The sequence below is a fragment of the Melospiza melodia genome, chromosome 15 (genome assembly GCF_035770615.1).
Source record: "Melospiza melodia melodia isolate bMelMel2 chromosome 15, bMelMel2.pri, whole genome shotgun sequence".
NCBI lineage: Eukaryota > Metazoa > Chordata > Aves > Passeriformes > Passerellidae > Melospiza > Melospiza melodia.
The window spans coordinates 19733571-19756872 of NC_086208.1; the positions used below are offsets into that span (position 1 = coordinate 19733571).

Below are 23302 nucleotides of genomic sequence, written 5' to 3' on the forward strand. Positions count from 1 at the left end.
ACGGCCGCACCGGGCCGGCCGCGCATCCCGGCTCGCAAAGGGTTAAAACGGAACCGGGGCTGGACCGGGGCACGCAAAGGGTTAAATTTGAACCGGGGCAGGACCGGGGTTCCCAAAGGGTTAACGCGGAGGTGGCACCGGGGCTGTTGAAGGGTTAAAGCGGTGCCTGCGGAGCGACACCGGGGCTGCCGAAGGGTTAAATCGGCACCGGGTCCGGACCCGAACCGGGGCTGCCACAGCGTTAAATCGGCACCGGGGCTCCGAAGGGTTAACGCGGCCCCGGGGCCCCGGAGGGCTCAATCCGAAGCGGGGCTCGGAAGGGTTAACGCGGCCGCGGGGCCCCGGAGGGCTCAATCCGAAGCGGGGCTCGGAAGGGTTAACGTGGCCCCGGGGCCCCGGAGGGCTCAATCCGAAGCGGGGCTCGGAAGGGTTAACGCGGCTCGGGCCCCCCCGGCCGGGCCGGCCGCTCCCCCCGGGGGCGGTGCGGGGCTGACATCACGGCCCCGCCGCGCCGAGCCCCGGCCGAGCAGAGCTGCGGGCAGCGCTCGGCGGCGGGCACACCCCACCCTCCTCCTCCTCCTCCTCCTCCTCCTCCTCCTCTGCTCTCCTCGCTTCTCCTCCTCCGGCCGCTCTCGGCGTCCCCGGCGCTGCCCGCTCCGCATGCCCGTGCCGAGGTAAGCGCTGCCCGCGGTGCCCGCAAGGTGCCGGGCCCGGCCCCGCCGCCTCCCCCGCCCGGCCGAGCCTCCGCCGCCCGCCGGGCTCCGAGCGCGGCCGAGCCCCTCCCGCGGCCGCGGCCGCTCCGGCCCCGCAGCTCTGCTGCAGTTTTAACCCTTGGAGGGGGCGGCGGTGCGGGGCGGGCACCCCCGGGGTTCGGGACGGCCGCGGAGCCGCTCCGAGCGGGGCTGGCACCGCGAACCGCGCGGCGTCCGAACCGGGCATCCTCCCCGACACCGAGCATCCCCCGCCAACCGCGCATCCACCGGGCCGAGCGTCCCCCCTAAACCGCGCATCCCCCCTTAAACCGCGCATCCCCCCTTAAACCGCGCATCCCCCAAATCGAGCATCCCCCAAATCGCACAACCCCCCCAAACCGCGCATCCCCCGGACCGCGCATCCCCCGGACCGAGCATCATCCGAACCGAGCATCCCCCCCAAACCGCGCATCCCCCCGGCCCGCGGTCCAGCCCTCGCGGGGGTCGCGCATCCCCGGACCCCTCCCTAGGCCGCTGCTTCCCGGACCTCTACAGGTGGCTGGAAGGGCGTGGAAAACCTCGGGAATGGCTCCGGGAGCTCGGAGGAGAGGGTGGGAGGGGGGCCAAATCCATCCTGGAGCAGCTCCCGGATTCCTGTGGGGAAGGTTTTGCTTCCTGGGGGTTGGTCCCGTCTCTCCCCATCCCAAATCCCTGGGAACTGACCCTGCTCTCCCATCCCTGATCCCACTCTCCCATCCCGTGGCCTTGGTTGTGGCCCTGGAACGATCCCGAGCCCCTGGATCCTGCTGGATTTGGGATTAGGGAGCAAAGGGGCCGATTCCAGAGGAGCCGTGGGATTTGAGATCAGGGAGCTCCAAGCCTGGGCCAATTCCAGACTGTGGGATCCTTGGGATTTGGGGTCAGGGAGCTCCAAGGCTGTCCCAGCCCGAGGGTGTGGCACAGCCGTGACTTTGGGAGGTCACCAGACATTCCTGGGAATCAGCCCCGGGAAAGGTCATGGGGTGGGAAGGGTCTGGAATGACCTCAGTGGGCTCTGGGAATGGGATTGATGATCCCATAAAAGCCCTGGGCTGTGACCCAGCCTGGGAAAGGCTGGAATATTGGGAATGGCACTGGGCTGGTGCACTGGGAATGGGAGGCAGCAGGACTGGAGCTGATCCCTCTCCAAATCCTGGACTGGGATGTGGGAATGCCCAAATGACCCCAGAGAGAACAGGGAGAATCCCTCCTTCCCTTTTCTTTTTCCTTAGGAAAAAACTTGTGGGATGTCACCAGCGCTGCCTTTGGGGTTGGCTATTCCCAGGTGCCATTCCCAATCCGTGCCAGAATCCCTGGAAAAGTGTGTTCCCAGCAATTCCAGAGAGAGATCGATGAGCAGGCCGGAATTTGGGATATAAATCCACAACTGGGATTAAAGACCCCCAAATTCTCAGATATGCAGGGGTGCAGTTGGAAGCCAGGCTGGGAATTTGGAGCGCTCATTCCCAGGGATTTTTTTGGGATGGGAACGGATTTATCCCAGAAAAAGGCCCCAGAGACAGCACCTGCAGTAGGATGGGGAATTTTCTGTTGATTTTCAGGGAATGGATGAGCAAATGGAAAAGTTTTCTGTCTCCTGTCCCAAAAAATTCCTCTGTTCGATCCAAGCTTTCCCTATGGATTTTATCTCCTGCAATGTGGATTGATGAAATCCTAAGAAATTCCAGGAGCAGCTTCCTCACCTGGCTCAGCACTGATTCCAGGGCTTTTCCAGGCAAAACTGGGACACAGATCTGGGGAATGTCAGTCCCTGGACATTCCCTGGATGTGCAGAGGGAAAAGGGAAGTGGGACAAGGAGCTGTGAGAGGATTTTCCAGGATGGATTTGGCTCTCCGGATTCAGCACAGATCCGGGAAAAGCTCTGGTGATCCAAAGCTGCGGGGAAGGGTGGGATGTGGGGATGGGAATTGTTCCCACAGAAAGGCAGGAAAAGGGGGAGCCCCAGGGAATGTCTGGATCTGCATCCTGCCCCAGCTGCCGGCCTTATCCGGGACAGGAATTTGGGATTCTCCTGCAGCAGCTCCTCCCACGCCGGGGCCGCTTCCCAGAGGAGCTGCAAACCTTGGATAAGCTTTTCCAAAGTTTGTAAATATTCCCGAGCAATTTGGCCTGGGAGGAAAATCCAGCTGAAAATCGGGAGCAGGGCCCTAAAGCCAGCACCAAGAGCTTTTCCTGGGATTTGGAGGGCTGGGAAAAGGCTTGGAGGGGGCTGGAATATTTCCTGGATCCATCCCTGTCCCGAGCCACCCCCTCCCTTCCCACGGGAAGGAGCAGCCGGAGCTGCAGCTCCTGGGGGAGTTTGGGACCAGGGAATTAAAAATAGGATGGAGCTGGATCCATGGGAATGCTGGGAGAGCCCACGCCTCGCTCCGGGAGCTGCCCAAATTCCCTGGAATCGTGGCATGGATGCCATGGAATGGCCACTCCAGCTTTTTTTTCCCAGCTTCCAGAAGATCTGTAGGAATCCGGGATAATTCCTCTGTGCCGTGGAGTCCTGTTTGGTCTCCGTGCCTTGGCAAGGGAAAAGCATCCAAATTTTGGGAATTGTTATCCCTCAGCCTGGATGACTCTTCCAGGAAGCTGAGGGAAGCGGGATTTGTGGGAGAAGGGATGGGAGTCAGGATGGGAACAGAAAGGGCAAGAAAGAGATTCCTTTGCCATGAAAATGGGAATCCTTGAGAATAGCCAGGTGGGAATTCTGGTCAGGGAGGGGACGGAGAATTTAACCTTGGATCAGGAGCTCCCAATTCCCACCCATTCCAGAGGCTGCTCCCAAATCCCAAATTAATGAATTACTGGGATCTGGGGGCGTGGTTTTTTTGGGAAGAGGGATTTGAAACTGTTTGAATTTTTCCCGAAAAACAGTGTTGAAAGGAGGATGGTCCTGGGATGATTCCATGGCAAAATCATGGAGCTGGGATCTAAAGGAATGGGAGCATCCAAAGGAATGGGAACATCCAAAGGAATGGGAACATCCAAAGGAAATGGAGCCAAACCCAGATTCCAGATAGGAAATTCCAGCTGTTCCCTGTCAGGATTAAATAAATGGTGCCCTACAGAAGTTCTCCATGGCTGGGAGGTTGGAACGCCGGGATATTCTGGTGGGAATTCTCAGTGTCCTCTGCCGCCTTGGAAGGGCAGATGTGGTGGCTGGAACAAATGCTGATCCATGGAAAAGCTGATAGCGGATCAATCCGGGGGGAGCTCGATGGAGGGGCTGGGCAGGGAATTGGGATTTGGAGAGCACGGATTGGTTTCCTGGGAATACGGGACGAAGGCTTCTCCAGGGGGTTGCTAAAAATGGATTTGATGGAGAATCTGTCCTTGAGAATTCCAGATATTCCAAAGGGGCTCCAGGAGAGCTGGAGAGGGATTTGGGATAAGGGATGGAGGGACGGGATAGAGGGAATGGATCCCACTGCCAGGGGTAGGGATGGATGGGATATTGGGAAGGAATTCCTGGCTGGAAGGGGCTGGGCTGGAAATCCCAGAAAAGCTGTGGCTGGATCCATGGAAGTGTCCAAGGCCAGGGCCTGGAGCACCCTGGGATAGTGACAGAGAATCCATGGAATGTGGAAGTGGGACATTCCCTGCCTCATTATTCAAAATCTCCTTTCCTTTCCTTTCCTTTCCTTTCCTTTCCTTTCCTTTCCTTTCCTTTCCTTTCCTTTCCTTTCCTTTCCTTTCCTTTCCTTTCCTTTCCTTTCCTTTCCTTTCCTTTCCTTTCCTTTCCTTTCCTTTCCTTTCCTTTCCTTTCCTTTCCTTTCCTTTCCTTTCCTTTCCTTTCCTTTCCTTTCCTTTCCTTTCCTTTCCTTTCCTTTCCTTTCCTTTCCTTTCCTTTCCCTCATTCCCTAATTCTCCATAAAACCAGGGAAAAGCCCAGGTGCGGTCACCAAACTTTGGGATTGCTCTAGGTTGGGAATAGGGATAAGGAGCCGTTGAAATCTGGGAAAGGAAAATCCCTGCTCCAGGACAAATTCCCCTCATCCAAGGCAACTCCAGCCCTTGGCTTTTTAATGAGTTTTAATTGGGATTCCGTGCAATTAATTGGGATTCCATGCAATTAATTGGGATTCAAAGGAATTAATTGGGGTTGTTAGCGGGGCCTGGCGGCATCGCCGGGATCCGTAACTCACACCCGGCCGGGCAGGCTCGTTCCCAACCCCCTTCCCACTCTTTTCCATGGAATTTTATCAAACCATGAATGGCTCCATTCATCCCGGATTCCTATCTCCCGAGTCATCCCCTAAATCCGGCAGCTGGGGGGGAAAACCGTCCCCGGATGGAGGGAGGCAGCTGCTCCGGTGCCCCCCAAATCCAGGGATTGCGGCGCTCCCGGAGCCGTGCCAAGGCCGCTCCCAGAAATCCCGCGCTCCTTTGTTCATGGCAGAGCCGCTGGCACGGGCTCCAGCCACGGATCTCCGGCTGGAATGGGGCTGGGAAAAGCTCCGGGAGCAGAAAGGCCATGCCGGGGAAAGGCTGGAGTGCTCGAGGTGTTGTTGGAGAGCAGAAAAATTGGGATAAAACGGGATAAATTGGGATAAACAAACTGAGACGTGAGCCCAGATTGGGGTCTGGCTGTGGGAGATGCGGTTTGATGGGAAATGTGGGAATGCTGGGAATGGTGGCAGCCACATCCCTGTATCCAAAGCTTTTCCAACCTCATCTTTTCCAAGCTCATCTAAAATTCAAGGATGTGTGTCCATCCTCCCTATGGATCCAGAATTCTCATGGATGAGCCCCCAGCTCAGTCCTGCTCATTCCAATGGGAAAAGGGACTTTCCCCCCTCTCTGACTTCCCTAAAACCCCCTCAAGTTAGGAAAAATCCTGGAATATTTTTTCCCCTCAAGGACCAGAATTCCACGGAGCTCAGCCCCATCCTGGTGGAATTCCAACCGGGAATTTTCCCCTCTGGAAGTGGTGGCTTCTCCCAGCAACTCCCACTGTGCAAATCCCAACAAATTATGCAAAATAATGATGGAATAATTATGGAAAACATCCTCCTGCACCAAAAGCTTGGGAAGAGCCGTGCACCAGCAAAATTCCCTGTTGTGCATCCTGGGAAGCTGCTGGGATGTTTGGGATAGGGCGGTGCCAGGAGCAGGGATTGTTTGGATTTGGGAATGGGAATGACCTGGAAGGCTGAGCCGCATTCTGGGAATGTCCAAGGAAAGTTTGGATGGGGCTTGGAGCAATCTGGGATAGGGGAAGTGTCCCTGCCCATGGAATGGGATGGGGTTTGGGGTCATTCCCATCCATTCTAGAATTCCAGGATTCCATGATCTCCAGGGATGCTGCTTGGCAAAGCCTGACCCATGGCGATGCCGGATCCCTGTGGATCCCAACCCTTGGAATGCCACCAGGCACTGGAGTTAATCCCCAAATCCTCCAGATCATTATCCGTGTTCCCCAGTTTTGGCAGCCCTGCGGCTGGGAATTGATCCCGGATGGAAGTTGGGAATCCAAAGGGTTTCCTTCTTTTCCAGGCTCCTGGAGCAGCCCTGATTCCCTGAGCTCCGTGTCCATCCCGGGCGATCCGGAGGCGCCCGAGCAGCCCGGGGCCAAGCAGGGCAGGTGAGGATCCCGAGGGACCCGGAGAGGGATGGGAACATTCCCGGGGTTCAGCGGGAATCTCCCATCCCATCCCATCCCATCCCATCCCATCCCATCCCATCCCATCCCATCCCATCCCATCCCATCCCATCCCATCCCATCCCATCCCATCCCATATTTCTCCACTGGAAGCTGGGAATGGGCTTCTATGGGTTTTTATCCATAGGATTGTAGCATCTTCCATGGAGTTCCTTCGAGCACTTGACCCCTTATCCCAAAAAATCTCTGAGGATCAAATCCGTGAATGTTTGGTCTCAGTGGGAATGAGGATGAAGGAAATTAATCAAGGAAATTATCCAAAATGGATGGAAAAATTGGCCAGGATGAGAATTCCATGCAAGCTCATCCAGAGGGATCCCAGCTCCCGGTGGGATCATCCCATACCTCTGGAAAAGAGAGTCTCGGGTGAACAGCAGGGAGCCCCGATTCCCAAAAAATCCAAGGAAAAGCTGGGAAAAAGGGGGATTTGAGGCACATCCGGGGCAGGGGAGGGACGTCGCGGCCGCTGCTCCCAGAATAATGAGGAGAACAAGGGAAACAAGGGAAAAAGGAAAACAAGGCTCCCTTGCCTTTCTCCGGAGGGTTCCGCTCATGCCGGGAGCCGGAGCACAAGGAAAGGCTTGTCCAGGATTCCCGAGGGCTGGCAAGGGGGGTCGGTGCCATCCCGTGACCTTCAGCCTCCTCCAGAGCTTCCCGGGAAACGGGAATGTGCAGCCTGGAATACTGACTGGATCCTGCTTGTTCTCCTTCCTCTTTCATTGGCGGATTTGGCCGTTCCTCGATCTCTGCTGGAAAAGTCTGGGAGGAACTTCCCAAAAAATCCTTTGGGGATTTTGGGTTTGGAGCCACCCCAGGGTGCTCATTCCTGGGAATATTTGGAATTTTTTACGTGGAAAGGGAGACCTGTCAGAGCTGCTTCCCAGAGATTTGGAAAAATCCCAGGAAAAAGAAATTTCTCAGGATAAATAAATTTCCTTTTCCCATGCAAAGCTGGGGCTTGGAAAGGGATTTTTCCCAGGCTATCCCAATGTTTCTGCTCCCAGTGGATTTTTTCCAGCAGTTTTTTGATCCTCTCCCACCTGGCACCTCCCTAAGGACTTTTTTCCCTGTGGGGTCCCGGGGTCCCTTTTCCCTGACAATTCCATCCCTTTAATTCCCGCTTTAAAGTGGCTTTTCCCCCTTTTTCCCATTAAAAAGCTGACTTTGGGAAAGGTTGGATTGATGGGATCTTCCCCCTGGAGCCTTTTCTTGGGATAGATCCAAACTGCTGGATCCCGGCTGGAAATTCCTGTTGGATCCAAGGATTTGTGATGGGATGTGAAATAATTCTGATGGATGAATCCCTGGCTCATGCTCATTCCAATGGGAAAAGCGACTTTTCCCCCTCTCCAACTTCCCAAAAAGTCGGGAGAAACCCTGGGATATTTTTTCCCCCTCAAGAAAATGGAATTCCAAGGAGCTGGAGGAGGGAAAATTCCCGGGGGTGGTGCCCCAGGGCAGCTCCGGGGGCTGGGAATGTTTTGTTCTCCATCCGGAGCTTCCTGAGGTGGGAAGGACTCGGAAAACAGAGTGGGAAGCAAACTGGGCTTGCTTCCGGAATTTGTGCCGGAGGAGGAATTTCAGGATTGTTCTCGGCACGTGGGGCCTGGGAAAGTTTGGTTTTCCTCCTCCGGAAGTTTTCCCAGATGGAAAGTGATCCAAACTCTGCTCCCTGAGGGTGCCAGGGGTGGGTTTTGCGCCTTTCCGAGAATTCCATGAGATCCATTGGAAACTTGGGAAGCAGCTCCAGGATCCAGGAGGGATGAGGATTCCTGGGAGTAGCTCAGCTCTGTCCAGCCTCACTTGGAGCGTTTTCCCAATGTTTGGGAAGAGGGGAGGCCATTCCCAGGATTTCTAGGCAGTCGAAATCCTTGAAAAGTCGAACTCCATGGAAATCCCAGGCTGGAAAACCTCAGCTGGGAGATTCCCAGCCGGAATTGTCCCACCTCCCCCATTCCATGGATTCTGTCGCTGCCCCAGGCTGCTCCAAGCCCCATCCAACCTCACCTTGAACATTCCAAGGATCCAGGGGCAGCCCTGGCTTCTCTGGGAATTCCAGCCCAGCCCCTCCCCACTTTCCTAGGGAAGAATTCCTTCCCAAATCCCATAATCCCACTTTTTTGAATCATAAATCCATGATTTTGATGGAATTCCTTTGTCCTCTAGAAGGACTTTGGCTGCCACGTGGAATTCTCCAGAAGTGGGAGGAGGAAACGGGATTGGAACCACCAAAAATTCCCTGCTGGGGGTCGGATCCCGGCCCTCCGGAGCAGCAGGAAGGGCTGGGGTGTTTTCCCTGGAATTCCCAGGAAATGAATGGAATTTTTTCCTTTCCCTGTCTGCACAGAGCTCCATGAGGGACCTGCACAAGTCTGAGGTGCTGGGGAGCAAGCGCGGCCTGGTGAGTGAGCCGGGAATTCCCACCTGGCTGCGACAAAATCCATGGAAAACTCATCCCGAGCCAGTCCAGAGCCCCCCAGGGGCTGGCTCCGCTCTGGAGATCCCTTGGAACAAAGGGAATTCATGGCATTCCCACCCAACATCCCGAATTTCTTTGGGGTTTCTCCCTTGGGATGGAGCATCGATGCTGTGGTGAGGTGGGATGGGGAATTCCAAACCCAGGGCTGGGCTGGATTGGGAATTCCAAACCCATGGCAAAGTCAGGTCAGGAATTTCAACCCTGCAGTGAGGTTGGATCGGGAATTCCAGCCCCATGGCCGGGCTGGATTGGGAATTCCAGCCAGCTCCTGCTCCTGAGTTTTCCCCTCCCATCCTGGATTGGGATGGGGAGGTGGCTTTGGAGGGGCTCTCCCAGCATGTTTTGAGGTATTCCAGCCTGGATTTCAATCCCAAAAAATTCTAGGATATCAACCCCAAAATATCCCCTGGCTCCAGCCGGGCGGGATTTGGGATCACCCCAAATCCATTCCCAAACAGACCAAATCCTTTGGGATTTAATCCCTGAGGCTCCCACATCCCTCGGTCCCGATGCTCCCAGGTGCAGATTCTGTGTGGAATCCACCAGAAATTTGGGATTGCGGGTCTATCCCAGGAATCCCCCCAGGAATGTGGCACAGCAGTGAGTCCAGAGGGGATTTTTCCCCCTAAAAAATTCCAAATTTTAACTTTTTTTCCCCCGTTTTCTGCACATAGAAATTGAGAGATGTCCATGGGGTGGGATTGGGCAGCTCCAGCTCCTTCCTGGTGATTCCAGATCCTTGATTTTCCTCCGGAAAAGCGGCTCCTGTTTGTGCCCAGCCTTAATGAACCATTGATGCTGGAAATGTCAAACTCCAGCATTCCTGACCTTTCCCATGGAAAAAACTTCCAGGGATGTGCCGGATCTGGAAGGAGGGAGGGAAAACCACTCCACACCCGAGCCTGGGATCAGCTTGGATTTGGGATTTCTACAAAATCCCCAAATTCCTACAAAACTCAGCCTTGACTTTATCCAGAAAATCCCAGACAGGGAATTTTTGTCACAGCATCTGTGCCGGGAGAGAGGCAGGAAAACCGGGAATAACGGGATTTGGGAAAGGCTCTGTCTCCTTCCTGAAAACCCTGGAGTTTTTTGCACTGGATTTCCTTTTCCTGATGATTTTTCCAAGCAAATCATTCCCTTTTTTTCCCCCCTGCTACTCAACCAAATCCGTTGGAAGAACGAGGGAAAATCTCTTTATTCCCATTAAAAATCCTCAGGGCATGGGAAGTGCCATGGTGACAACACAAAAGGGCAGGGGCACAATTCCAAGGGAAAAAAAAAAGGCTGGAAGGGAGGAATTTTTCCTCCCAAAAATTCCAGGTGAAGGCAGAGATGAATTTCTCCGTGAGCTCGGACGCTCGGGGCGGATTACTGGGAGCTATTTTTAGGATATCCAGGTTTTTTCGGGATTAGGGCCGGGGCTCTGCCTGTTGTTGTGGCCACAGCTCCTTTCCCGATTTTTCCCTCGCTCCCGCTGTTTCCAAGACTCCCGAGGGATGAAAGGATCCTTTGAAAAGCCAAACACATGGAGACAAGAGCTGCTCCTGCTGCCGCTCCGGGAAAGGCCGGAGCTGCCAGAAAAGCGGGAAAACGTCCAAGCACGGCTGGGGGGCTGTTCCTGGGTTCTTTTCCCTGTTTTCCAGGCATTGCTATTCCCAGGGAATGAGGGCAGAATCAACAGAATTTTACTCCTGAGTCCTTTTCCTGGTTTCTAGGCATTGCTATTCCCAGGGAATGAGGCAAGAGCTGCTGGGGTGTTCTTTTCCCTGTTTTCCAGGCATTGCTATTCCCATGGAATGAGGGCAAAGCTGACAGAATTTTACTCCTGGGATCTTTTCCCTGTTTTCCAGGCATTGCTATTCCCAAGGAATGAGGGCAGAGCTGGGGATTTACTCCTGGGTCCTTTTCCACCAGGATCAGCTCGTGGATCCTTGGGATCCCTGCTGGATGCTGGGCTGCTCCATGCAGGAAAACCTGCGGAAAACACGGAATATTCCCAAAGCTCCCTCCATCCCCCTCCCGCCCCAATTCCCGCTCTCCCGCCATCCATTTCCAACCCATCACATTCCAAGCTGGAATTCCTTTGTCATGTGCACCCAGGCATGTCCTGGATGAACATTCCCGCTCCAAAGGGGAGCAGCTGGAATTGTGTGGCTTTCTGAGCCTTTGGGAGCCTCTCCAGCAATGGTGCTGTAGGTTTTTCGGGAATGTTCGCGTTGGAATGGGTCCATCTCAATGCTTCCATGTCTGTGGTAAAAACAGGAGAGCAACCGGGAATGCTTTTATGGGAATGGGTTTTTTTGGGAATGCTGAGCTTTCTTTTTGAGCCTTTTGGGAGCCATTCCAACACCGGGAGAACGCTTTCGATTTTTTGGGAAATCTCATGTTGGCATGGGCCCATCCCAATACTTCCATGTCCATGGTAAAAATAGGAGAGCAACCAGGAATGGTGTTTTGGGAATGGTTGTTTTGGGAATGCTGAGCGTTCTTTTTGAGCCTGTTAGGAACCATTCCTTCTCCGGGGGATGCTTTCAATTTTTTGGGAATGCTTATGTCGGAATGGGTCCATCCCGATGCTTCCACGTCCATGGTAAAAGCACAAGAACAACCAGGGGACATGGAGCTATTTTTGGGAATGCCGATCCCTGCGTTTCCCCGCAGGGGATGTCATGGCGGCCGCAGTACCGCAGCTCCAAGTTCCGGAATGTTTACGGGAAGGCGGCGAGCCGGGAGCACTGCTTCGACGGAATTCCCATCACCAAGAACGTCCACGACAACCATTTCTGTGCCGTCAACGCGCGATTCCTGGCCATCGTCACCGAGAGCGCCGGCGGCGGCTCCTTCCTCGTCATCCCGCTGGAGCAGGTGAGATTCCCAACGGGAATTCCCAAAAGAGTGTCCAAATCTCCTTTTCCTGGGGTTTCCTTTTCGTCCTGCTGGAGCAGGTGAGATTCCCGACGGGAATTTCCTAAAAAGGAATCAGCTCCTTGGAATCTCATTCCACTGCTCCTTCCCTTTCTTTGGGTTTTCCAAAGAATGGCTGGAGGCACACCAGGGATTTAAGGTTGGACTTTTTGGGAAGAATTCCTCATCCAAAGGGTGGTTGGGCACTAGAACAGCGCCTTTCCATGTGAAAAGCAGGAATTTTGCGAGGGATTTATCCCTCTCATCCCTGATCCAGGCGGGATCTTTCCCCTCCTCCTTTTTCCATCTCCATCCCAGATTCCCCTCGCTTTTCCCAGGAATTCCCCTGGGATCTGCCCATCTCAAGTTGAAATTCCAATCAATCCAGCAGCTCCTCCAGCCAATCCCGTGGGATCCACAGCTCCCAGGAAAAGAGGCAGCAGCGACTTTGAGCCTGGAATTTACCTTGGAGAGGGAAAGGGGAATGTTTTGACGGGAAGAGAATCCGTTAAAATGAGATCAAAGGAATTTTTCCAGGGGGGGAGGCCCTGGCACAATTCCCAGGAAAGTTGTTGCTTCCCTATCCCTGGGATATTGGAATGGGATAAAATCCTTTCCCATGCAACCCATTCCTGGATCCTGGGATTCTTGGATTGCTCCCAAAATTTGGGCACTCACTTGGGCTATTCCTGTATTCCGAGCAGGAATCCACATCCCATCCCTGGGCACCTGCAGCTCTGGGATGCTCCCAGCCTCAGTCCCAGGAGGAATTTTGCCATGGCTGAGCTGCATTCCCAAATTTCCAGATCCCAAATTCCAGCTGGGAAGGGAAGCTGGGAAAAGGAGGAGCTGTCCCTGGTTTTCTTTCCCTCCATCCCATCATTCCTTCACCCCTTTCCCTGTGCAGCATTCCCACCTCTCCTGAATTCCTCGTTCATTCCGGAGGCAGCTCCAGATGGAAGGAATTCTAATCAGGATTTAATTGCAGAGCACAGCTTGAGCCTCATTAATATTCCCAGAAAAAAAAACCGGGAGCTTTGTCTGAGCACCCGGAGCGCTCCAGCTCTGGCCTCATCCCGGCTCCTTCCTCACGGATCCCAGCTGGAATCACCATCCACACCCCCTCGATCCCGAATCCTGAGGAACAGCCCCACATTCCCAGCAAATCCCACTTTTTTCCTGGCAAAATCCTGGTGGGATAAAAGCAGGGATGGCGTTCCAAAGGGATCCTCAGAAATCCTGGGATATCCAGCTGGTCAATCCCGCCTGGAGCGGCCCTGGATGCTGGAGGAGTTAATAAATTCCTGATTTTTTTATTTTTTTTTTTATCTGGAGCCTGATTAGCTCATTAAGGAGAAACTCATTTTCCTTGGAAATCAGCAGCTCCCTAATTAATTGTGATCCATAATTAGAAGCTAATGAAGGTAACCCGGATACCATGGAGCCGCTCCGAGGATTTGCTGCCGTATTTTTGGATCTTTTCCCTGGATTTTGCCCTCAGCAAAGCTCCCGGAATCTGGGCCGGGCCATCTGCTCATCCCAAATCCACACCCCGGGGTTTTCATGGAGCGATCCAAGGGGTGTGTGGGTTGGGAAGAGGGAGCTTTGCTCCTCCCAGATTCCGGAGCCTCGGGATTGGGAATGAGCCTGTCCCCAGCACCAGGATAAAAATATCCCAAGGGAGTGGGCGAAGGATCAGGAGGAGCAGGATTGGCTCCCTAGGAATGGGAGAATCCCAGATTGGTTTGGGTTGGAAAGGACCTTAAAGCTCATCCCATTCCATGAACAGGACAGGGCTGGATTTGGGATGGGAAAAAGGCTGGATTTGGGATGGGACAGGGACAATTCCCACTATTCCAGAATGCTCCAAGCTGGCCTTGAGGATTTGATCCTGGAGACCTCTTGGAAAATATTCCTTTCTTCTGAGTCAGGGAACAAAATCCTTGGATGCTGCAATTCCATCAGGAAGCAGCTGGGTGCCTTCGCATCCCATCCTTCTGGAGCTCATCCCGTTCTCCTGGAGCCAGGCTGGGAATGCTGGGAATGTTCCTTGGGAGAAGGGAAGGATCCAGGGAATCTTTAGAGCCCCTTGCAGGGCCTAAAGGAGCTCCGGGAAAGCTGGAGAGGGATTTGGGATAAGGATTTTGTTGTGATCCCCACGGATCCCTTTGCAGAGAACCACTTCCATGGAAACAGAGGGATTTTTGTTCCCGCCAGGAACGAGGAGTTGTTTTCCAGAGGCAGCCAATGTTCTCTCCAGACGGGAGTGGCAGCGGGAAGGAGCAGCCTCTGTTTATCCGGAGGAAGCTGAAATCCAAACTCCTGCTCCCGTCACTGCCGGGACTGTGGGAATGGCTGCATTTGGGATGGGGGAAAGGCTGGAATTGGGATAGGATAGAGTATGGAATTCCCAAACCTCGCCGAGTTCCCTTCCGTGTTTCCTTGGGATTTTCCATCCAGGAATGAGATCCAGAGGTGCTGCCGGATGGATGCTGCATCCATCCCTGAGGTTTTCCATGAGGGATTGAAGGATGGAGTGGAACGAAGGGATTTTTCCACGTTTGTGGAGCTTTTCATGGAATATGAGGGTTTGGAAGTGCTCCTGGTTTGCGTTTTCCAAGGGAAAAGCCGATTTGGGGAATTTCAGATATTGAAATAATTTATCCAAGATTTCCTGCTGGATGGATTTCTGGGAAAAGTGGAATTCAGCCGTTGCCAGGGTGGAGCTGTGCTGCTCCAAGGATGGGAATTGAGGATTTTTCCCACCCCTTGGATTTGGTGCTGATGGATCTGACGGAAAATTCATCCCGGATTTCTATCAGGGAGCAAAATTCCATCCCTCCCATCCCAGGGATGGCTCTGAGTCCACTGGAATCCCCGGGATTCTCTACACAGATTCCTCAATCCCATTCCCTGATTCCAGAATCCAGAGGGTTTCCATCCCTCTCCCTGCTGCCATTCCAGGCATTCCCAGCGAAAAATTCCCTCTCCACCCCGCAATCTCCAAAATTCACAATTTTTCCAAATAATTTTCCCTTTATCCAACATAAGCCAAAGGATTTTCCCTTTTCCAAGCGCTTCAACAAAGGGAGGGGTGGGAGCTGCTGGAAGATTTCCTCTTTTCAGCCTTTTCTGTGGAAAACCTCGGAGCTGCCGGAGCCAGGAGAGCTCCAGGCTGTCCCTGAGGGCCGGAATCTGGGTCACCGAGCTTCCCTCAGCCGGGGATCAGGGATCCAGGGATTAGGATTCACCTTGGATTAACTCAGGCTGTCGGCAAGGTCCCACTGAAAAACGGGATAAGCGCGGCCGGAATCCTGGATTTTTTTAGGGATTTTTCCCTTTTATTGCCTTTATTTTTCCTTTGCCTTTTCCAGGTGCCCTGGAATGGCACATTCCTTGTCTTTTTCTCAGCGTGTGCAAGCAGTATGAATCAAAATTCCGGATTTCTTGGGAAGAAATGAACCCTAATAATGAAACTCAGTGTTGTCCTCTTAATATCCTGATAAATTTTGGGAAAATCCGTCAAATCTTATGGTAAAAAGGCATTCACTCGGCTGATTCCTCAGAATAAAAAAGGTGGAATTTGAATTTGTGCTGTTAAAAATTCCATCCACCTGGAATTCCACAGTTTCTGTGGGAATTTCTGCTGTGGCCAGGGTGTAAATAAAGTCCTGTCAATGCAAATCAGACATTTGGGAAAAGCAAGATAAGCTGATCCTTTGGATAAGTGATGGGGGCTGGAATATTTCATATAACAAAGATAAAACCAGGAATTGCATCCTAGGAATTCTCTGGGAGGCAGAACTAAGGAATCACTGACATTCCCCCGTTCCCTTTTCCTTCTCTGTCTCATCTTTGTGAATTTTTCCTTCCCAAATTCCTCCCTGCAGCTCGAGGGAGGAAATAAATCCCAAGAAACCTTGGGAGCGACAGCTCTGGAGCCGTTCCTGGCCCTGATCCGACTTCCTGGAGCTGCCGAGGGCAGAATTCCCAGCACGTTCCTTTGTTCCCAATAAACGGAGCCGGGAGCTCGGCACGGGAAAAGTCGGGAAGGAAAATCCATGAAATATTCAGCGGCTGTGCCGAGCTGACCCAGTTATTCCGCACGCTCCGAGCGCCGCTCCGGCACGGAGCCAGAACGGAGCAGGGAAGGACACCGGGGTGGCATCCGGACACGGAGCTTCCTTGGGAATGGGAAAGGTTCCCATCCCGGTGGGAATCTTCCCAGGAGGCTCCGAAAAAGCTTTGGAAATTCCGCATGGAAAGATCCCAGCCTGTGGGGTTGGGGATTAGCGGGAGTTGCGTCATCACAGAATTTGGGGTTTGTTCCCATGGAGTAGAACCTTGGAAAATGGTGGTTCTGAAGTTTGGGAAGGAAATCCAAAATTTGGGAGGGAAATTCCAAATGCTCCAGCTCCAGGCTGGGTTGGATGAGCTTGGAGCAACCTGGGACCGGGAAAGGGATCCTGGGCGATGGCAGAGATTGGCAATGGATCTCCTGGAAGATCTTCCCACACAAACTGTTCTGAAATTCTGGGATTCGCGCAGGATCCAATGGCTGAGGCGATTTGGAGCCTCTGGAATCTCTTCCAGTCCTTTTGCCCATGGATTTGGATCCTGGAAGGAGAGGTTTGGATATTTGGAAGACTTCCTCACAGAGAGGGTTTTCCAGCCCTGTCCCCATTCCCAGAGGGACTGAAAATCCCTGTGGATGAAGCCCTTGGGGACATGGATCAGTGATGGGAATGGTTAGACTCCATGATCTTGGAGTAATTTTCTAACCCCAATATTCCATGATTCCATGAATTCATGCTGAGCCCCCAGCTGTCCTTTCCCTGCTTCATGGAGTCTGGAGAAACCCCTTCCATCCATGGATCAGCTGGGAATACTGGGAATATTGGATAAACCAAATCCCTGGCTTGGCCCATCCCAGGCTGAACTGCATTCCCCTTTTGCAACAATTCCCCATCCCTGGAAACAGCTATTTCTCCTGAAATTTGATGGCTTTCCCGATGTTTTCCTTGCTTTTCCATTCCAGACCGGCCGGATCGAGCCGAACTATCCCAAAGTTTGTGGTCACCAGGGAAATGTGCTGGACATCAAGTGGAACCCCTTCATTGAGAACATCATCGCCTCCTGCTCTGAGGACACATCGGTGAGCTGGAATTCTGGGATGCAATTCCCAGATCCATCCATCCTCCCCGTCCCATTGATTTCCTATTTTGATATTTGCATGGATTTGTTTTGGTAATGCTGAGGGACAGGAGATCAAAGCCAATCCCAAATTATGCCCAGCCTGGCTCCTGAGCCAGAATTCCCTCCAGTTTTTTATTTTCTGGACACAAATCCAGAGGATCCAGAGGGTAATTCCCATGAGGAGCAGCTGAGGGAGCCGTGAATGCTCAGCCTGGAGAAAAATGGGATCCGGAGGGAATTCCAGGCTCTCCACAAGTCCCTGACAGGAGGGGGCAGCTGGGAGAAGTCCCAGGGAAGGTTCAGGTTGGAAACCCCCATGGAGACAATTGAAAAGAGGAGCTAAATCCTGGGAAAATCCCTGGTGGTTTTTAGAGCAACTAACCTGGAAAATCTGGGAGCCTTTATCCCAAAGGATCCCAAAATGTGGAGTCTGTAGGGTCAGGTTTGGGGTCTCGGGACAAGGAAGGGCTGGGAATCTGGGAATTCAGGATGAGGATTCCAATGTCCTGCCTGGATAATGCCATCTGTCCTGGCTGGATTTTCCCTAAGGGATCCCAAGGGTTCCTTATTTGTCCTTGAGGGACAATCAGAAGCAGGGCTGATCCTGGAATTCCCAAAAGCTTTGTTTTTGGGAATTCCAGGATTTTGGATGTTTTTGGGAAGGAGCTTTCAAGGCCAGGAGTTGGGATGGTCCGAACCCCATTCCGGGTGTGGATCCATCCTGGCTGGATTTTTCCCAAGGGATCCCAAGGATTCCTTATTTATCCTTGAGGGACAATCAGCAGCAGGGCTGATCCTGGAATTCCTGGGCAAGGCAGGAATTCCAGGGGCGGGAGTTGGGACGCTCCAAACCCCGTTCCAGGTGCGGATCTGGGAGATTCCAGAGGGAGGACTGAAGCGGAACATGACGGAGGCGGTGCTGGAGCTGTACGGACACAGCCGCCGCGTGGGGCTCGTGGAGTGGCACCCCACCACCAACAACATCCTCTTCAGTGCCGGCTACGACTACAAGGTCAGCCTTCCTGGGAATGCCATTCCAAAGGGCTTTCCCGGATCCTGGCACCGCTGGGAGTTGCCTGTAGATGGCCAGAGTGGGATTGTGGAACGCTGGAATGGTTCCAGTGGGTTGGAGGGAGCTTAAAGCTCATCTCATTCCATGGTTTCCATAGGGCAGGGAGAGCTTCCATAGGCCAGGGAGACATTCCATGGACCAGGAACACCTTCCACAGGTCAGGGAGAGCTTCCATAGGTCAGGGGGACATTCCATGGACTAGGGAGACATTCTGTAGATCAGGGAGACATTCCATGGATCAGGAACAGCTGCCATGACCAGAGAGACATTCCATGGACCAGGAACAGCTTCCACAGATCAGGAACAGCTTCCATGACCAGGGAGACATTCCATGGATCAGGGAGACATTCTGTTGATCAAGGAGACATTCTATGGACCAGGAGCAGTTTCCACAGATCAGGGAGACATTCCATGGATCAGAGAGACATTCCATAGACAAGGAACAGCTTCCAAAAAACCAGGAACAGCTGCCATAGATCAGGAACAGCTTCCACATACCAGGGAGAGCTTCCATAGACCAGGAACAACTTCCATAGACCAGGAACAGTTTCCATAGATCAGGAACATCTTCCATATACCAGGGAGCGCTTCCATAGATCAGGAACAGCTTCCATAGGCCAGGGAGACGTTCCATGGACCAGGAGCAGCTTCAGCAGAGCAGGAAGAGTTCCCACCATCCCGGGTTGCTCCAGAGGCTGTTCCCGCAGGTGCTGATCTGGAACCTGGACATCGGCGAGCCGGTGAAGATGATCGACTGCCACACGGACGTGATCCTCTGCATGTCCTTCAACACCGACGGCAGCCTCCTGGCCACCACCTGCAAGGACAAGAAGCTGCGCGTGGTGGAGCCGCGCTCCGGGAGGGTCCTGCAGGTGGGATGGGTGCTTGGAGTGAGATTTTTAGGGAAGAGTCCTATGGAATGTCGTGAAAGTACCCGTCAAGTGCCATAGGTGCTCCCCACGGGAGGTTTTCCGTGTGGTGGAATCCAATTGCCAGCCTGGTTGTGGAGATGGTGGGAAGGGCTTGGCCTCATCCCAAGCGGAGGAGTTGGAAGCTTTGACTCTGTTGTTAATTAAGGATTTGTGGAAAACGGTGGGAGTAAAAGGGAAGGTGCAGGGGAAGGTCCAGAGTTGGAGGCTTTGATTCTGTTGTTAAGGATTTGGGGAAAACAGTGGGAGTAAAGGGGAAGGTGCTGGAGGTTTGGAGGAGGGTGATGGGTTCTCCCTGATACCAGGGAAAATGGGAATTTTGGCTTGCCCTGGGGTAGGTGCCGAAGGACAGAGCTGGAATTTCCCCAGGATGAGGCTGGGGGAGCAGGGAAAGGGCTTTCCTGGGATGAGAGCTGGATCCAAGAGGAATTCCAGAGCTCATTCCTGTCTTGCAGGAGGCCAGCTGCAAGAACCACCGCGTCAACCGCGTGGTTTTCCTGGGAAGCACCAAACGGCTTCTGACCACGGGAGTGTCCCGCTGGAACACCCGGCAGATCGCCCTCTGGGACCAGGTGGGTGCTGGGATCCCTCTCTGTCCCTGCTGGAATTGCTGCTCCATCCCTGCCAGGATCCTGCTCCATCCTTGCCAGGATCCTGCTCCATCCCTGCCAAGATCCTGCTCCGTTCCTACTGGAGTTCCTGCTCCAACACCACCAGGATCCCTCTCCATTCCTGCCCAGATCCCTGCTCCATCCCTGCCGGAATTCTTTCTCCATGCCCCCGCCATCAGGACACAGCTAACACCGGGATTTTCCTGTTTTCCAGGAAGATTTATCCATGCCTTTGATCGAGGAGGAGATCGATGGGCTCTCGGGGCTCCTCTTCCCATTCTACGATGCCGACACCCACATGCTGTACCTGGCTGGGAAGGTAGGGATGTATGGAGCATCCAGATGTGCCATTCCCAGAAAAATCCCCCAGCATTGCCCAAGGGACTGGGGCTGGAATTTGGATCCTGGAATGGTTTGTATGGAAAGGGAGCTTCAAACTCATCCAGTCCCATGGATGTCCCTGCCATGGGACACATTCGATCATCCCAGGCTGCTCCAAGTTCTGTTCAACCCAGGATACTCCAGGGATCCAGAGGCAGCCACAGCTTCTCTGGGAATTCCAGCCCAGCCCCATCCCACCCTCCCAGGGAATGATTCCTCCCCAATGTCCCATCCATTTCTGCCTTCTAAGTGCTCCTAATCCTGTTTTTTTCCACCTTCTCATTTCCAAATCCATTCCCATCCCTCTTCCCTGCTGCTCCAGGGTGACGGCAACATCCGGTACTACGAGATCGGCTCGGAAAAGCCCTACCTGAGTTATCTCATGGAATTCCGCTCGCCAGCTCCGCAGAAAGGACTGGGTAAGGGTGGTGGTGCTGCTGCTCTGCTTCCCAGAGCACGGAAAAGGTGGATGGGAAAGGTGCTGGATTGAATGACACAAGGAAAAGGGCTTGGATTGGGTTTGGGTTGGATTGGTTTGGATTGGATTGGTTTGGAATGGGTTTGGGTTGGGTTTGGGACTGGGATTTTCCATGCTGGAATTGCGTGGATGGGTGATCCCGGTGCCTCTCCGGTTTGGGATTTTCCATGCTGGGAATTTCACGGATGCCTGATCCCGGTGCTCTCCGCAGGGGTGATGCCGAAGCACGGCCTGGACGTCTCTGCCTGCGAAGTTTTCCGTTTCTACAAACTCATCACCCTCAAGGGGCTCATCGAGCCCATCTCCATGATCGTCCCGAGGCGGGTGAGTCCTGGAATGTGGGAATGAGCGGGATCTGGAATGTCTGGGCAGCTCCACAGCCATGGACATGCCCCACTTTGGCCAATCCCATGCATGGCTCTGTTCCCACCATCCCCGCTCCTCTCCATCCATATTCATGCCATGGAATTTCAACGACAAAACAGGAATGTTTTTAGGGAACGTTTCTCCTAGGGGTTGGTCTCACTTGAGTTTTGGGAATTTTGGGGAAAATATCTCGTGGATTGGAGTTTTCTGGGAAGCAAATCCAGCTGCTGGCCAGGGCTGGGTGGAGGACACAATCCCAGGTTCTCTGCTCCAGCCAGCACTTCCCAAATTTCCTCCCTGTGCCTGGAGTTTCCCAACTATCCGGGTGTTTATTCCTTCTGTGTGGGAGGGAATTTTTCCTCAATTCCCAGGGAGCAGATTCCCAGATCCATTGCTCTTTTCTTCCCATTTTCCCAGTCGGAGACGTACCAGGAGGACATTTATCCCATGACTCCAGGGACAGAGCCAGCCCTGACCCCGGACGAGTGGCTCAGTGGGGTCAACAGAGGTAAACCCACCAGGGGGGTATCCCAAAAATATCTGGGATGTGGGAAAGGACCACCACATCCTGCTGATCCACCAGCTCTCCCACAGATCCCATCCTGGTGTCGCTGAAGGAGGGATACAAGAGGAATTCCAAGATTGTCTTCAAGGCGCCGGTGAGGGAGAAGAAAAGCGTGGTGGTCAACGGGATCGACCTCCTGGAGAACGTCCCACCCCGCACGGAGAACGAGGTGGGGCAGCCCTGGAGTGGGAATGGGAATGGGATCTGGGGATGAATCTGGAAAGGCACCGTGCTGCCAGTTTCCATCCCAACAGAGGCAGGAATGTGGGATCCCTCCAGGGATGGGAGCCTGGGAGCCCATGACCCTTTCCCATGGTGGGAATGTGGGATCCATTCCATAAGCCTTTCCCATGGTGGACACCTTTTCCAGGGACACCATCCACTATCCCAGGCTGCTCCAATTTGGCTTTGTACACTTCCAGGCCAGCCACAGCTTCTCCGGGAATTCTTTCCCAAAATCCCATCAAAATTTCCCATCCTTCAGCTCAAATCCATCCCTTGTCCCCAAAACCAGCCAAGTTATGGCCCAGCATGGAGCTGGCAAAATCCTGGGATGAGCTGATGTGATCCCATCAGCCCCATCCCTTCATCTCCATCCTTGTTTTCCAGCTGCTCCGGATGTTCTTCCGGCAGCAGGACGAGATCCGGCGGCTGAAGGACGAGCTCTCGCAGAAGGACATTCGGATCCGGCAGCTGCAGCTGGAATTAAAGAACTTCCGGAACAGCCCCAAGAACAATTGACTCCAGGGATGTTTTCTAAAGAAATTCCTTTGTTTCTACTCCTGAATTCCTTGGATCCACTCACCCAGAACACAATTCCGGAGTCCGCGGCTCCCGAGAGCCTGGAATCACGTCCTGCGTGTCTTGTCCGGCACTAATCCCGCTCTAACCTGATTCCTGGGAAAGCCTGGAGGCTCCCAGTAAGTCGGAGCCATGTCCTGTCCGTTGGGATGAGCCAGCCCGGGGCAGATTCCCGGGAAAGCGCGACGCTTCCTTGCTATTAATTTTTTTTCCTATGCAAAAATGTGACAGTGGGAGCGGAACTGGAAAAGGGGCGGGAAGTGGGAAGGGCTTGATCGTCAAAGGGAGTTTCCATGTGGGAATCCAGGATCCTTCCCGTGCTGGGAAACTGGGATCATTCCCATGGGAGCAGGACGGGATCCTTGCTGTGGTGGGAAACTGGGATCATTTCCACAGTGGGAAATTTCCACATGGGATCCTTTTCATGATCCTTTCCCATGCTGGGTGCCCAAGACTCTTCCCACGGTGGGATCCCGGGATCTTTGCTGGGTTGGGAAACTGGGATCATTCCCATGGTGGGAGCCTAGGGTCCTTCCCATGGGAGCAGGATGGGATCCTGTAGTGGGAACTTAGGATTCTTCCTGCAGCTGGAGCCTGGGATCTGTCCCAGGATCCTTTCCCATGGTGGGGAACTGGGATCCTTCCCATGGTGAAAATTTGGGATCCTTCCTGTGGTGGGATCCTGGGATACTCCTGGGGGTGCTGCCCCATGGATGGAGCCCAAGGGACGGATCCTGAGGATGGATCCCGAGGGATGCACCTGGAGCTCGCCAGGCTCAGCACTTTGGACAATCCCAGGATTGACAGGATTTGCCTGGAGCACAGGGAATGACACCAAATCCCGTTGGTTTTTCCTGGAGATCCCAATTCCCACTCAATCCGAGCTGCTGAAGTTCCCCAGCGCGGGTCTGTCCCGTCCGTGTCCTGCGTTCCTGGCGTTCCCTGCTGCGTTCCATGTGCTGTCGTTCCTGATTATTTATGCTCCCACGGGATAGTGATGGAATAAAATCTTTTCAGAATACCAGAACCGCATTCCCGCCTTTCCTTCTCCATCCAGGGGCTGGGGGGGATCCCAAGGAAAATTCTTGGATGCATCTCCCCAGACCAGGGA

At 53.7% G+C, this 23302-nt stretch overlaps 1 protein-coding gene across 2 annotated transcripts; it reads left to right on the plus strand.

Annotated features, from left to right (window-relative positions):
• Window positions 1-526: 526 nt before the first annotated feature.
• On the plus strand, window positions 527-23218 carry CORO2B (coronin 2B). 2 transcript variants are annotated; one of them, XM_063170020.1, is made up of 14 exons: window positions 527-674; window positions 6241-6328; window positions 8754-8807; window positions 11550-11753; window positions 16831-16947; window positions 17851-18000; window positions 18768-18932; window positions 19445-19561; window positions 19815-19919; window positions 20304-20400; window positions 20671-20783; window positions 21243-21333; window positions 21420-21559; window positions 22000-23218. In XM_063170020.1, exons 3-14 carry the CDS (start codon window positions 8760-8762, stop codon window positions 22129-22131), a joined length of 1479 nt encoding a protein of 492 aa, XP_063026090.1. In that variant the 5' UTR covers window positions 527-674; window positions 6241-6328; window positions 8754-8759; the 3' UTR covers window positions 22132-23218. The 2 variants fall into 2 exon arrangements, with proteins under 2 accessions (XP_063026090.1, XP_063026091.1); XM_063170021.1 differs by lacking the exon at window positions 8754-8807.
• Window positions 23219-23302: the final 84 nt, after the last annotated feature.

Excerpts from the sequence above, each read along its gene's own strand:
- CORO2B (XM_063170020.1), top strand. The coding sequence starts at position 8,760 with ATGAGGGACCTGCACAAGTCTGAGGTGCTGGGGAGCAAGCGCGGCCTG. Across the intron at positions 18,933-19,444 it reads GCTCCGGGAGGGTCCTGCAG|GAGGCCAGCTGCAAGAACCA; the intron begins GTGGGATGGGTG and ends CCTGTCTTGCAG. Across the intron at positions 19,920-20,303 it reads TGCTGTACCTGGCTGGGAAG|GGTGACGGCAACATCCGGTA; the intron begins GTAGGGATGTAT and ends CTGCTGCTCCAG.